Here is a 15,263-nt window from a genome sequence, read left to right as displayed (position 1 = left end):
ATAAAGCTTGTTTCAGGATGGGAAGAATTTTTGCCATCAAAACCATTGAGGGCAGTTTGTTACAGCACCTAGTAATATTCATTTTACAGATGCCTGCTGCTGTAGGTTTAGTTATATGCCACGTGTCAAAAGATGCAGAAAGTGACCTAGAAAGCAGTTGGTGGTGTAGAACAGAAATAATCAAAGGTTTAGTCAATAACTCATGAAGTTTGAAATACTTGTATTGATAAACTAATTAAACGGATCTGCCTGTGTTCCTGAACTCTAATGTGGTCCTGTTATTATTAGTTTTAAAGGGAGGAGTGCTGTAACATTGAATGAAGGTAAATGATAAAAGAATGGCACAGTCACGAAACCCAAGTACTCCTGCCTCTAGTCTCAGAGTGGTTTCAAGAAAAGGAGGCTTTCTTTGCACACCTGCAGTCATTCACTATACAGGCCTCTTGTTGTCATTGTTGATTGCTGCTTGTTCATAGTAGAACAACAAATAATTTAGTGCTTCGTAACCTTCTGTGATTTAATATCTTGCTTTTTGGCAGAACCGGCAGAAAAATCTTTCTTCAGATAGTGACAGTAATTATAGCACAGCTGTAGTTAAGGGTCTTTCAGACTCTTATTATAAACCCGTATGGTCAGTTTATAACTCGGAACAATTTTTTTCTCTATCCTTAGTTTAACATACATAGGCTTTGTTTAGAATGTAACTGAAGCATAATTTCTTTAAGCCAAAGTGAGGTCAAGCTGTCTGATTTATAGTACTTAAGAAATTTGTTTGAGAGATATATATTTGTGAACATTGGTTGCATTGTTTTCAAGGCAGATCTGATTTTCTTTTTATCTTGGGTAATCACCATCATTCATGCATTAGAGAGTTCGAAGACTTTAATGTGTAAATCTGTTGTCCCTGGGTGTCTAGAATTATTGTTCTTCATGCCTGTGACCCTTCACAAATATACAGGCTAATAATATATATTTTTTGCCTAAGTTGGGAATGTTAAATTCTTTGAGGGCATTTTGGGTGAATTCTGATCTACATGAAATCATTGAAATTTGAATATTATAAACTTTTTTTTAGATTAAAAAACTGGTGTATGTGTATCTTATGCGCTATGCAGAGGAGCAGCAGGACCTGGCACTGCTATCAATTAGCACCTTTCAGCGTGCTTTGAAAGTGAGTAAATATCAAATTAGAAATGCTTGCTGAAGTTTGTTGCTACAAAAGTTCTTTTTTTCTCCACTAGCAAAAATTGTTTACCAACCAGTTTAAGGATGAGCAGAAGAATAGCTGACATCTGGACTGTCTTAAGTCAGTGTGGTGATCTTGGCCTGTTTTACATCGTTAATTCCATTTTACAGTGCTGAAAAGTCCTTTTAGGGAGTCAGCAAAGGAGTCATTTAGTGGATGTGTGTATGTGTTGTTCCCTTTGTTTAATCTTGTCTGTCACACTCAAGGAGCAGGTTTCTGTATTCTGTTGAGTCTGCCTGTCCTCCTGAGATTCTTGATTTAAATGTTAATCAGTTTGTTACCTTGCAGAGGTATGATTACTCAGCTCTGGTGAATAATGTCATTTATAATTGACTCAAGGACTTGGAGGTGTTGAAGTATGATTTTGTTACTGAAGTGGGGCATTTTAAAATAGTTGGAATTGATGGTATATGCTCTGTGTTTCTCACCATATTTGATACCAACACAATAATATATAGTTTGGATGGAGGAGCGAGCTCCAAGTTGAGGATAGCCTGTAAGCCATGTATTCATGCATCTTATACTTTTTAAAGTGGCTTTAGCAATGGATTTTTGGAGACATGTAAGCTTTGAATTCTGCCCTTGGTACATAACTGTCAACCAGTGAAGAAAGAAATCTACCTAAGTAATCCCTGTGTTGCTGTTTGCATCCTACTTTTGGTTTCTATTTCTTCACAATAGTAGCTACCTTAATTCATTGGGAAAGGACATCTGTCTTGCATGCACCTTTTTATGCTATGTTGTGTAGAGTGCCTGATAGCGTTCTTTCTTGAAAAGGGCTTCACACCCAGATTAGCAAGAAGAACCTAGAATCTTGGCTGTGGTAGATAGGGTGGCTCCAGGTATAAAGCATTTGTTTTGTTTTGGTGGGGTTCAGATGAATCAGCTGTATCAAACAAGTTATACAGAAATTGTTCTTGCTAGACTAAAACCACAATACTTTGTGTACTTACCTGGGAGTAAGCACTACTAAACTTGGTGGTACATACTTTGAATAAGCATGCAGAGTTCAGCTCCATCATATTGTATTGGCTAAAGCTGAGAATTTTGTTGCTGACCATACATAAATAGGGAATTTGACAGTAAAGAAAGAAGTAAAGCCATTAAGATCTCCTAGATGTTTTAAGTACAGTAACAGTCAGCTGTATTATATATTAATGAAGCAAAGTTAAGGTTTTCAATTTAAACTGTTAGGATAAGTCAGAGTAATAAATGCCATTAAGTTGTATAAAGTATTGATATGAAGAATGCCTTGTTCTGTCATTAGGATGAGATCACATGCTGTAGCTGCACAATATGTTTCAGAATGGGGAAAAGTGATTTTTGAAGGTTTTCAGTCTGATTCCTTGACTTTAAATATTTCTGATAGTTTATCTCTCAGTTGATAAATTATTGTTTTGTCAATACTGCATAATATCTGTTAGTATATGTGTTGCAGCGGATGCTTACAGGTCCTACTTCAATCATGTTACAAATGCAGGAATAAAACAAATGATGTATGCTTTCTTTGAGCAACTTTAACAATATGTATATTTAAAGATTACTAAAATTTCATTTTCATTTTAGGATCCTAATCAGTTAATCCGTGCAAGTGCTTTGAGAGTCTTATCCAGTATCAGAGTTCCAATTATTGTTCCAATAATGATGCTTGCTATCAAAGAAGCATCAGTTGATTTATCACCTTACGTTAGAAAAAATGCCGCCCATGCAATTCAGAAGCTTTACAGGTAAGTTCTCTTCAGTCATGAATATGGAAAAGATGTATTTAATGTTCAGTAGAGTGTACTATAATGAAGTTTAGCTACAGTTTATGATAACTGCCTTCTGCTAATGGGCATAAAGTCAGCAAGCTGACTTTGACTAAAGGTCTGTTAACGTTGTTCTAGGCCCCTCAGAGCTATATGTGCAAAGAATTGTCAGGATTTTATCAAGGTTATTTATTAGGCAGTTGAAAAATCAAGTTTCCCAGAGCTTGACAATATATTCGATTATTTGAAACAGGGCTTAAAAACATATTTGCATAGCTAAGCTGCAAATACTGCAGCACACAGACTTGATAATTTCTGTATGGCCCTCTTAAAACTATAACCACTTGTTTCCCTCCCTGCAAGCTGTTCCTGAAAGGTCATGTCAAGGTGATCATTTTCTGTTTTCCTTTTTTGTTTGTCCATGTACATTTTAAAAAGTTTTTTTTAGACAGGATAGCAAAAAGTTGTAGAATACAGACTATTATACAACAAGGATTTGATTTTTTCCCATCACCCCTTAGCCTTGATCCTGAGCAAAAGGAAATGTTAATTGAAGTGATAGAAAAGCTTCTGAAAGACAAGAGCACAGTAAGTAATACAAATTACTGCAATATAATTAATTTTGTGGGTTTTATTAGTAAAGGCAGTTAATGAAGTATAGTTGTTGTCTGAATACTTTTGAGGAAAGCTAGAAAAGATCAAATGTATAGCACAGCTGTGCTAAAAAATATTTACAATATCCTTCCCATCGTCAGGCTTGTTATTTTTCTGAAAGATGTTCATGCAGCTATTGATAATTGTTCTGTTTTTTTTGCATATCACAAGGGCCTTTTCAGTCTTCAAAATTGGTTACCTTGTTTATGTAGTACCTCTGCTAAGGATAGGCAATAGGTATGTGTTTGAAAATTTATAACTTGCTTTTCTGTCTTGCAAGATGCTCAAGGTAGTTTACAACACGGGTAACGGAAGGTGGTATACACATCTTAAATTAAAATTTAAAAACTGCCATAAAATCCCCATAAATTGAAACTAGTATCAAAAACACATAATGTTAATTTCAGGTGTTTTAGGAGAACTGAGGGAAATGGATGTTCATCTGTTCTCTCTTATCAGTTTGGGTGGAAAATTCCCTTGCGTGCTTAAAGGAGGAGGTGCTCCTTTGGAGCTTCTGAAAACTCTATAAACAGTTGTGCAGTGCACAGAAGAATGTTGATGAATAATAGCTACGGCAACCCTCTTTTACCAGGAGTTGTCCTCCTACATTATTTGCTAAATGAGACTTCCAAAATATTTCAATGGCAGTCTCATACAACAGAATGTTTCATGTTAACTCTTGTTATTTTGAAGATGTGCATGATCATTGCCAGTCATCAGTCTGAGGGAAAAAATATATATCTTATTCCTTAAATTGGATTGATGAAAAGCACTTCTAGCCATTGCTTCAACTTTGAGTTCCAGATAAACTTATTGGTCCAAAAGTGATCCAAGGTTGATAGTGCTTACTTTCCTCATGTTCAGAGTGACAAACTGACATTTCACAGAGTTCTGGACTGTCACATTTTCTTCTGTGAATTTAAGTAGAGGGGAAAAGTTCTTTGACATAAGATGCAATGAAGCATGGGAACCAAGAATATCTAATTGCATTTTTTCCTGCAGATTTTAGGTTCACTGATGCTCAAAGGACTTTTGAGGTCTCCAGCTGTGGGTGTAAACACATCTTTCTTTTACAACAAATTGAGTGCCCATGTGTCCTATGAAGACTAGATAGGATTATCTGTAGCAGCTGACTCTTGGGAGGTCAAATAATTTGCTTGTTAAAAATGAGCTGAAGAAATGGTGATGGCTTTGTGATGTGATTACTGATGTGTTCTCAACTAGAATATTGCCTTGGGGAAAATGGAGTAATGTAAGGTGCATTCTTTAACATATTTAGCAGATTTGCTAGAAGTAAACCATGTGTTGTGACTGAAAATGTGTAGGTAACCTAGTGTTTTCCAAAGTTATTGATTCAATGTTGGTGAAAGCTTTACTGTTGTGGGGGAAAAATAACTGAGTTTGAGCAGATGTTGTATTGTGATAGATCTATTATCCAGCTATTAGAAGATAAATGACTGATCTTTACCAGCTTCCATGCTTCCAGAAAATTGAAATAAGAAGGGGAATATCATTTGGGCTGTATGATTAGGGCAGGTGGGATGGCCATTAATTTAAAAGAAGAAAATGTTGGCAGCATAGGCCAACTTGCACCATATTATCAATCAAACCTCGATACACTTCTTGTGATGACCCAGCACTCTTAGGTTTTTGCAGAGTTAATTAGAATTCATGACAAAATAGATGCAAGGAAACGTTTTGTACCCTTCATAATTTTATAGAAAATTTATTGTTATTAGAGGAACCATTTGCTTAGTGTGATTTTTTTCATTACCAGCTTGTCAACTAGCTTAGATAATCTGGAGAAAATATGAACTCCATAGATTGGGTGTCACTTTTGTTGATGGTTCATGTAGTTTACCTTGGAGCGCAGCTAATGGCTGAAGTTCATAGCAGCAGCACAGAAAAACGTGGCAACGAGTGAAAGACAAATGAACCATGTTTATTGCTTTAATATAAAAAATACATAAATAGAAAGCTGTATTTGATTTTGATGAGTTTATTGCTACTTTTATAGGAATGATTTATTTTTTTCTTGCACAAAAAAGCTACTATTTAACTTCCACCTGATTGTCATAGGCACTGTTTTGTAAAACAACCCCCCCCCCCGCAGTTGTGATTGGATCAGTTTGTTTTACTTGTCAATCCTTTTATGAAATATTGAATATTTAATAAGCTAAGGTTATCAGCTGTTCATTTTTTTAATTCAGAGGAGGAAAACCAGCTGTTCCTCAGATATTTAGACAGGGAGTAGGATGCTACTATGAAGACGTTATTGGGGAATTTTCTTTGTGACTTTCTCCATCTTTGGGAAAATATAAAGTTCTAGTTAATTTCCACATTTTCTCTGTGAATGATTAATTATTTTATGGAATTAAAAATTCTGCTGAATAAAAAAGCTATCCAGGGTTCAGTGTTTCTTAACTATTTTATGGTTAGCACAAAATAGGTTTTCAATGAAGAAAATACACATTCTTAGACTAAAGTCATTTTATGTAATTAAATGAGCTAGTAAAGGCATCTCAAGGCATCTCTGCTTTTGCCTAAATAAATTACACACAGGGGTGTCAAACTCATTTGTTAGGAGGGCCGGATATGACACAAATGGGACTTTATGGGGCCATGAGTGTCATAAAATATAATGCCAGATAGTGGAGATATAAACTTTATAATGGACCCAGACAAATACAATTAAAGATATTATTTTTTAACTTAAAATACAAACATGGTTAAAACTCTTCCAATATCTCGTTTAAGTTGGAAAGGTGGGGGAATAGTGGAATTTGGCAGTACGGTTTTTAAAATAAAACATCAAGAAAAAGCACAAGGCTCTGACTCTGTGGAAACAATGAAATGGCACTGTAAGCTCCCCCCTGCCCTGTCTACTCAGATTGGCAATGGCTTTCCAATATAATACCATCCTTTGGCTGTGGATTCCCACATTAGAGTACTCACTACATTAGGTCCACTCAGCAGAGATAAGCTGGCTGAAAGCATCAACCCTTTGTTTGCAAGGACACAACTCCAGGAAGCATAAGTTTCAGCTGGCTATAGGAACGGTGAAAATGTAACCATCTCTACTCCATTTGAAACCATTGCAGAGCACAGACAAAGCTGCAAGGAAAATGTGGAATGGACCTTAAAATCCACCCCACATTTTCCTTGCAGCTGCCAGCAAAGAAAGGCAGGAAGAGCCCCAGAACTGAGACTCAGCCTCAGAGCTTCAAAGAACCCGGGAACTGTAAGAGACAGCCAGTCCTGGAGCTTTAGAGGAGTAAGGACAGGAAGGGGAGGAGGGGGGGGGCCCTGATTAAAGCCCTGTGTGAACTGGTTCTGGCTCGCGGGCCAAATGTTTGACACCCCTGAATTACAGGTTTTTAAGAGGGAAATAGGCACCCTGTATAAAAACCAACACACCAAAACTGTCCTCTGAAAATAAAAACTAAATTTTACCGCTCTTTTATGCTTTCGCTTCTCCCTTTCTAATAGTGTCAAGAATGTTTGAAGAACAACATCTTAAGTTTTTCTTTAGCAATATTGGAAGTGTTGGCTTTTGTCTAACTGCTGTTTACTTTTCATTTAAAGGCAAGTTTGCCTGTTTCTTAGCAGAATGTCAGTTTTTATGATAATGTGAAAACTAAATGGAGTATCTTCAGTGAGCAATAACCATTATATCACTCATGTCCTTGACCATTCCTGGACAGTGGCTCTGCACAATGATTCACAATTCATAGTTTGTTTTGAGGACCACTGTCTCTTCATGAAGATCCTGGCATAACCTCCACCCCCACAAAGTAGCAGTAAACAAACAATTTTTCTGGTGTTGACATTTTATGGTTTTATTTTATCTTCCTGTTCTGCTGTGTGCTCTGATAGCCTGATTAATATCTGTGTTAACTAAGGTAGACAATATAAGCAGCAACTGTAGAAAGAGTGCTAGTATAAACATCAGCCATGGAAGGAAGTTTTTTTTAATACAAGTGATGTGATGGAAAATAAATGTAAGTATAATGCATTTTCTTTAGTCCTTTACAAATAATCAATTCTTTCTTTATAGAATGAGTTGTATACATGCTGAGACCAGCAGGTACCTGTACATAGCAGGGCTGGAGACAATAAATGCAACGTCACGTTTATAGTTATTGGTAATTTATAAAATCCCCACAGGACTTGAAAGTTGTTTAGCATAATAGCAACACTATATTCTGAGCAGTTTTCTTTCAGTTGTAATGGTGGGTGCATACTAATAAATGAAATGTCAGCCAAAAAATAGGAGAAAACTCTAACATATGAATATCATTGTATTTAATATTTTTCCAAAAGTGCCATTTCAATAAATTGTATTTCTATTTAATTGCTTACTTTAAATCATTGGGGAAATTTTAGAGGTTGAAATGCAGATCCCCAGTGCTCTGCTAGAATGTGGCATTAATTTGCCAGAAAGCTGCTTCACATGCGTGCTTAACTGCATACATATCAGTTGCTTCTTATAGAAGCCTTATCTTAGTAGTTGTTTTTTTAGTATGTGGCTTGAAGCAAAACATATTTTTAATTAATGCAATTAGGGAAAAGATAATAGGTAACACATGAAGACAGGTGGTGATGACATATATGCAAAAACATAAGAGAAATAATGTTGAATCAGGTCAATGGTCCATCCAGTCTAACACTCTGTGTCACACAGTGGCCAAAAGCCAGGTGCCATCAGGAGGTCCACCAGCATGACCAGAACTCCATAAACCTTCCCACTGTTGCCCTCCGAGAATACAGAGCATCACTGCCCTAGACATCGTGTTCTATTTATTCCTGATAGCTAATGGCCCTTTGCTCCATATGGCCCTTTGCTCCATATGCTTATCCAATCCCCTCTTGAAGCTGTTTCTAGCCGCCGCCACTTTCTGTGGCAGTGAATTTCACGTGTGAATTACTCATTGGGTGAAGAAGTACTTGCTTTCATTTGTTCTAAGCCAAATGTTCATTAATTTCGTTGAGTGCCTGCAAGAAAGGGAGAAAAGTACTTCTTTCTCTGCCTTTTCTATCCCATGCATAAGTTTGTAAACTTCTTATCATGTCACTCTTCACTCATCTTTTCTCTAAGCTAAAGACCCCTAACCTCCTCTTCATAGGGAAAGTGTTCTATCCCCTTAATCATTTTAGTTGCCCTTTTCTGCACTTTTTCCGGTGCAGAAAAGGGCAACAGTAACCAGAACTGTATCCAGTATTCCAAATTAGGCCACATCATTGATTCATACAGGAACATTATGGATACTGGCTGATATATTTTCAGTTCCCTTCCTAATAATCTCCAGCATAGCATTTGCCTTTTTTATTGCATTCACACACTGAGTCGACATTTTCAAGTGATAAGTGATAGCTGACAGGCGACTTGATGCAGTATTTTCACTAGCTCTTGTATTTAGTGTTGAATGCTTAAAGAAATAGGCCCTGCAGCCACAGTCTTTGTTTTATTATTATTATTTATTATTATTATTATTAACAACAACAAATAAATTATTAACAACAATAATAAATCATCCAGAAGTTTGAAATATTGAGAAATTTGGGACTTGTTCTTGAATGCTGGCTGTGATAAAAGTGCTAGACTGTGATTTGTTGAAGATGATCTCTGCATATGTTAATTAATCTCTGAAAAATCCTAAAATGTTAGTTGTCATGAGGAAAGGAGAACATTTCCTTGTCCTGTCTAAGCAAAATACAGTGAAACTGGTAAACCATAGCTGACAAATCTAAGGTTTCTTATTCAAATCTTATTTCAGTCACAAACTCAGAGGACAGTAAGTGAGTCTCCCTTTTCATATAGTGAGGATAATACAACTCTTAATGTACCTTACAAAATATTATGTGAAGAGTTCTGAAAGCTCCCTACAAAGGGTGATAGTATTATAGGGCAGTTATTTTAGGGATTAATTAAGTTTGAAATACTTTTATATGTTTCACGAAAATATCACTATGCATAGTGGTTGTAGTTTGCCTTCTGTGCAAAATACTTCTGTGTAGCTATGGGGGGGAGGCCCCTTCATTTAATCCAATGGAGGACTCCTCCATTGGAGTGCAGCCAGTGAGATCCTTCTCTCCCCACTGCCAAGTGGCTGCTTCCAAGACCGAAGTAGAGTGCTGCAGGCGCCATGGGGCAGCCTTGGCCATCCAATGAATGAAGGAAGCACCCCCCCACACACACACCAGTGCCAGCTGAGGCTGGATAGAAGTGGGGAAAGGGAAGACCCTGATGTCAGTACACATGTCCCATTAGCTGATGGGCCACCCCTGGGTGATTTGGCGGGCTGGTGGTGGCGGGCAGGGCCAGCAGTAGGTGGATCTGTCAAGAAGCTGTTCTTCTGCTGATGTAAAGCAGTAGCAGCATTGGTGGGAGCTCGGCCCCTGGAAGAAAATGAGGAGCAGGCAGCAGTGGTAGCTGAGGACCCATATGCAGCTGAGAGCCCTGAGGCACTGAAGGGCAGGCGCCAACCCACAACAGGGATGTGTGAGCCAAGCTACCCCACAAATGGCTCTCTGTGAGGAGGCAGCGGGGAAGGCTGTCCAGAGGCGTGATCCTCTTGTGTGCCTGTGTGAACTGTTTGTGGCAGATTTTTGCCTGTGTTGCTGATGCCTGCTATGTCCCAATAAAAAAGTGCCAAGGCACCAGCCAGCCAAGGGCCCCTTTCCAAAGCTGTCATGCTCCTTGGGGTGCTTTTTGTGTTTTGCCGGCAGGGAGGGGTTTTTTTGCTGTGGGGAGGGGTTATTGGTGGCCCCCAGCCCCCCCCAACAAAAATTGTGTCCCTGTGCCCCTCCAAACTTTAAATCCTGTCTGTGGTCCTGCCTCTAGTAAATGATGGATAATTTACTCTGATGTAGATGGAAGCGAGGGCCAATAAACTCATGTAGATGAAACCCAAGGAACTCATCTGTCCTGACAAGATGGAGGTGCTGGTGGTCGATTCTATACCACATCAGTGATTAAGCAGATCTTGTTCTAGTCAGGAATCAGCTCCCCTGGAGAGAACAGCTGTGCACTTTGGGTGTGCTAATTAGCTGGAGCCTCCGCAGCTGGAGGCTCACATATTGTCTGTATCACTTCACATCTCTGGCCAGTTCTACTCACATTAAAGCTAGTTCACTGCTGGATGCTCAGTGTGGGGCTGCCTTTGAAGACAGCAGCTAGTTTAAAATGCAGTAGCAATCTATTAATTTTTGCCAAAGGAGTTGTATTGGCACCTGCTTCCTCTTGCATTCTCAATTTATAGTGATGATTCTGACATTGAAAGCCTATATGATCTGGGATTAAGGTCTTTGAGAACTGCCTGCTGTAATAAAACCTTCCTGATTATTATACCTGCCTGAAGCCCTACTCTGTGTGCCACCATCATCTGAAACTGGGTGGGGGGGGTTGGCTATGTAAGACAAGGCTTTTTCTCTAGTGGTACCTGAGTTATGGAATCACTTCCCTAGAGATAACTGGCCGATGGTGAGTTTGCTAAGTTTCCAGAGCCAACAAAATATGTAATTCTTTATCCATACTTTCTCTTGATTTTTAAAAAATATCCTGCTGTTTTTAAATTGTTAATGTAGTCTAGAAGCTGGTTTAAACAAATTGTTGTGCAGTTCTGGGTGCTAGACAAGGGTCAGTTGCATGGTGGGGAACCCCCAGTTCCTGTGCTGCATGGTTGTATGGTGGTGAACCCCCCCAGCTCCTGCTCTGTTTCTCCCTGCTGTCTGACAGTTTAGAAGGTTGGAGAAAGATTTAAAGGACAGTTGAGCTGGTAACTACAAAGTCAGGGAGAAGCAGCACAGGAGTTGGGAGGAAGGGAAACAAATAATCCTCCTCATTCCCTCTCTTCAGTGCTGTTTTGTCCTGAAGTCTGACAGATTTGAAACCAGGAGAAAGTTTTAAAAGAGCATCTGAGCCAGCAGCTACAGAGACAGGGTTGAGTAGGAGGCTCTCCTTGCTTGCTGCTTCTTCCTCCCCCCCACCAAGCATCAACTTCAGGGGCTCTCCCAGCCACCTACCTGCTCCCCCCCTCCCAGCAGCAGTGTCAGGACCCCAGGGGTCTGGCAGATTCCTTTGGAGCTGCTGCATTGGCAGCAGGGCCCTGTGAGCTGTGGCAGCTGCAGCAGGGCTCTCTTAAGAAAGGGGGTGAACTCACTGCTTTGGAGTTCACTCATGAGCAGCTTGGCTTGATTTGCAAAAAACATTTAAAGGGTCTGAAGTGGCGATTTCACCCAGAAGGTGCTTAAAGGGAAGAAATTCCTTTTAAACACCTCCAAGTGGCAAACACCAGCTATCCGGTGGCCCCAAAAAATCCTGAATATTTTCAGGATTTTTTGGGGCAGCCATTTTTGCATGGCTGAATCACCAGGCTGCTCAGTAATTGGCTGAGAAAATACCTAATAAATACTGATAAAAGTATTGGGTATTTTTGTGGCTTGGTTTATACTGAGCACACACCCCTAGTGTTGATACAATAAATCTTTGACTTTTTTCTGAATGAGGTCATAAATTGGGTATCTGACAAGCTAGTGATAAGAAATCTGTCTCTTCACCAAATAAAAATCTAGGTCTTTTCTTAAGTTTTCCATGTTCCATATTGACACTTAGCATTTCCAAAGTCTTATTTTTGTATACTTTTTAAGAACTGCATTTGTTTTGTTCTGTAGTTAAGAATGTTTTATGATAGTGAGCTGTACTTGAAAACACAAAAAGTACATATACTTTAGTGTGTAATGATCACTAGTGATAATCATCATATTTTCCTATTCTGTCACTTTTTATCATTCTTTGTGTACCTACTTATGGCTTCTCTGTGTCCCTTCCTCCTTCTGTTGGAGAAGAAACCTATATATTTGAGCTGTTACACAGGACTCAAGGACTAGGCTCACTTGGAGACCTGTATCTAGAAAGCTTTTATACAAGCTGACAAAACTCACATCTGTGCATAAATGTAATGTGGGAAAGAAGTTTAAACAGCTGCATTTCTCTGTATCTGGTGAAGTATTCATAATATTTCCCCTTTAGAGTCTGTCATTTTGACTATGAATACCTTTGTTGATTCTTGCGTTTTTACATTCTTGTTCCCTAGCTTGTAGCAGGAAGTGTTGTGATGGCATTTGAGGAAGTCTGCCCAGACAGAATAGACCTGATTCATAAGAACTATCGAAAACTATGTAATCTGTTGGTTGACGTGGAGGAATGGGGACAAGTTGTCATTATCCATATGCTGACTCGATATGCACGCACTCAGTTTGTGAGTCCTTGGAAAGAGGTAAGCTGTTCTCCTTTTCCGTTTTTTTAAAAGGACATTATTAATAATGAATACATTACAATTGCATGGGAACAAAGATGCCTGGAATATTTGAAAGTAGGCTGTTGCTGACATTACTACTGTTGACTGAAAGAAATAGCCCCCACTACTACTATTGACTGAAAAAAAATGGCCTTGGTGCCTGTCACAATGTTACCTTTTATGACACTTTAGCAAGTTCAATACATTTTGCCTAGAGAGAATCTCTGAAGGCCGCTTTTAAGGTGCTTCAGATGGCATTTCTTGAACTTCTGGTACTAACCAGGCCCGACTCTGCTTAGCTTACAAGATTACAAGAGATAGGGCATGTTTAGGGTGAATTTCTAAAAGCAGTACCGCATATTGGCTAGCACTGAACTTAGAAGAAAGTAAGGAAAAGAACAGGAAAGAACTGTAGGATAAGGAAATGGGGTGTAAGAGCAAAGAAAGATATGGGATGTGTGACTTCTCTTCTTCAACACATACTTACATACATACAGCATAACAAATTGAGAGGTTATTAGCTATTGCATATATTATAAAGAACTTTCTGTTTTTCAAAACTTGGCTAGCTTTGCAGGTTAAAGCAAGTTCACCCTTGCTTCTAAGCATGTATTCTCCAGTTTCTTGTGATGTATGCTGATTAGTGTACACTGTGTTAAATGGATATTACATTTTGAATACTTGGTCTTTGTAAATATGGTACTCCAGAATAGTCCATGGCAGCATTCTCCCTGATTGTATTAGGCCCCTCACGCCAATCAGGCAGCACACTGGATTTGATGATCTTTGGTATTGGGATGAATATGGATCTGATTGCTAAAGATGAGGTGCTGTGGTCAGATCACTTTTCTCTGAAGGCCCGGTTGAATGTTCCAGCCTCCTCCTGTCACAGCAGTGAGCAGATTTATGCTGGCTCATGGAGAGTAATGGACCCGATTGGGTTTCAGAATTCTCTCTGGGATCTGAAGCCCCCTGATGATTCATTGGATGAGCTGACAGAGGGCTGGAATTTCCATCTCTCTGAAGCTATCAATGAAATTGCCCCCTGGTGTCCTTTTTGCTCCCAGTCGAAAATATCCCCCGGTATAGTTCAGAACGCAGGAGAATGAAACAATAACTTAGAGTGAGTTTGGCAGTGAATTCATGACAAAACTGCAAGAGCATCTTATAGGACATTTGTGAAATCTTATGGGTGTAGTGGTGAAGTCTGCTAAAAAGGAGCTCTATACAGCCTCCATTGCATCCGCTAGCTCTTGCCCAGCGCAATTGATCAAGGTAATCAAATTCTTAACGTCTTTTATGGAGAGAACTCAAACTACTAGGAATTTGGCCATTAGCTGTGTGGCTTTTGTGAACTTTTTAGCAGAGAAAGTCTTGTCACTCCTCTGTGACCTTCCAGCCAGTGTAGATACAGTAAGTCAACTGGAAGCCCCTTGATTGTCTTTCGACTAAGAACCCGGACTGATGTTAACAGGATCCTGGGTCCCCTGGTAGATGTAATCAGTCTGCCCCTGGATTCAGGGGTCTACCCAGAAGAATTGAAGGAGGATGTGGTTGGACTGCTCTTTAAAAAAACCCTAGGTTTGGTTCCTTTAGATCCTTCCAATTACTGCCCAGTTTTGAATCTCTCATTTCTGGTTAAGGTAGTTGAGAGAGTGGTTGCAGAGCAGTGTCAGAGAATCCTGGAGGATATATCAGCCCTGGACCCATTCCTGTCCAGTTTCTGACCTGGCCATGGGATGGCGATGGCATTGGTTGCCCTCACAGATGAGCTCCATAGGCAGTTGGACCATGGCGGGTTGGCTCTGCTGTTATTACTAGATCTAACATTAGTATTTGACACGGTCCATCGTGACCTTTTGACCCACTGCCTTGCTGACATGTGAGAGAGGGTACCCTTAGTATGTGGGGTTGCCCCAGGGACAGTCTTCTCCCCAATGTTATTTAACATGTACATGTGCCCCCTAGCCCAGCTGGTGCAGAGTTTTGGACTGGGATGTCACCAGTATGCTGATGACACCCAGCTTTATCTGTTGATGGGCTACCAGCCAAAGACCACCCTGGCAATCCTGGCTGAGAGACTGGAGGCTGTGGTGGGATGGTTCAAACAGAGCTGGCTGAGACTGAATCGTTCTAAGACAGAGGCTCTGTAGCTGGGGCACGGAGTCTCAGACTTGGGATGGCAATTCCCAGCTCTTGATGGTGTGCCTTTTAAGACCGGCACCAACTGTTAGGTGCTTGAATGTGATCCTGGATGCCTCCTTACCGATGGAGACCCAGGTCACAAATGTTGCCAGACTGGCATTTTTTTTCAGC

The 15,263-nt window shown here is 39.6% G+C and overlaps 1 protein-coding gene across 1 annotated transcript in view; it reads left to right on the top strand.

Moving 5' to 3' along the window:
• AP3B1 (adaptor related protein complex 3 subunit beta 1) overlaps positions 1-15,263 on the top strand; it is a 364,644-nt gene that overhangs the window by 80,540 nt on the left and 268,841 nt on the right. The window contains exons 4-7 of the mRNA XM_060235861.1: positions 1,076-1,171; positions 2,813-2,973; positions 3,516-3,582; positions 12,744-12,926. Coding sequence (XP_060091844.1) covers positions 1,076-1,171; positions 2,813-2,973; positions 3,516-3,582; positions 12,744-12,926 — 507 coding nt within the window. The remainder of the gene's footprint in view (positions 1-1,075; positions 1,172-2,812; positions 2,974-3,515; positions 3,583-12,743; positions 12,927-15,263) is intronic.

The sequence above is a fragment of the Heteronotia binoei genome, chromosome 4, assembly GCF_032191835.1.
Source record: "Heteronotia binoei isolate CCM8104 ecotype False Entrance Well chromosome 4, APGP_CSIRO_Hbin_v1, whole genome shotgun sequence".
In the NCBI taxonomy this organism is placed as follows: Eukaryota; Metazoa; Chordata; class Lepidosauria; order Squamata; family Gekkonidae; genus Heteronotia; species Heteronotia binoei.
Note: the sequence above shows the minus strand (reverse complement) of the source record. Positions and strands in the feature narration are given on the sequence as shown.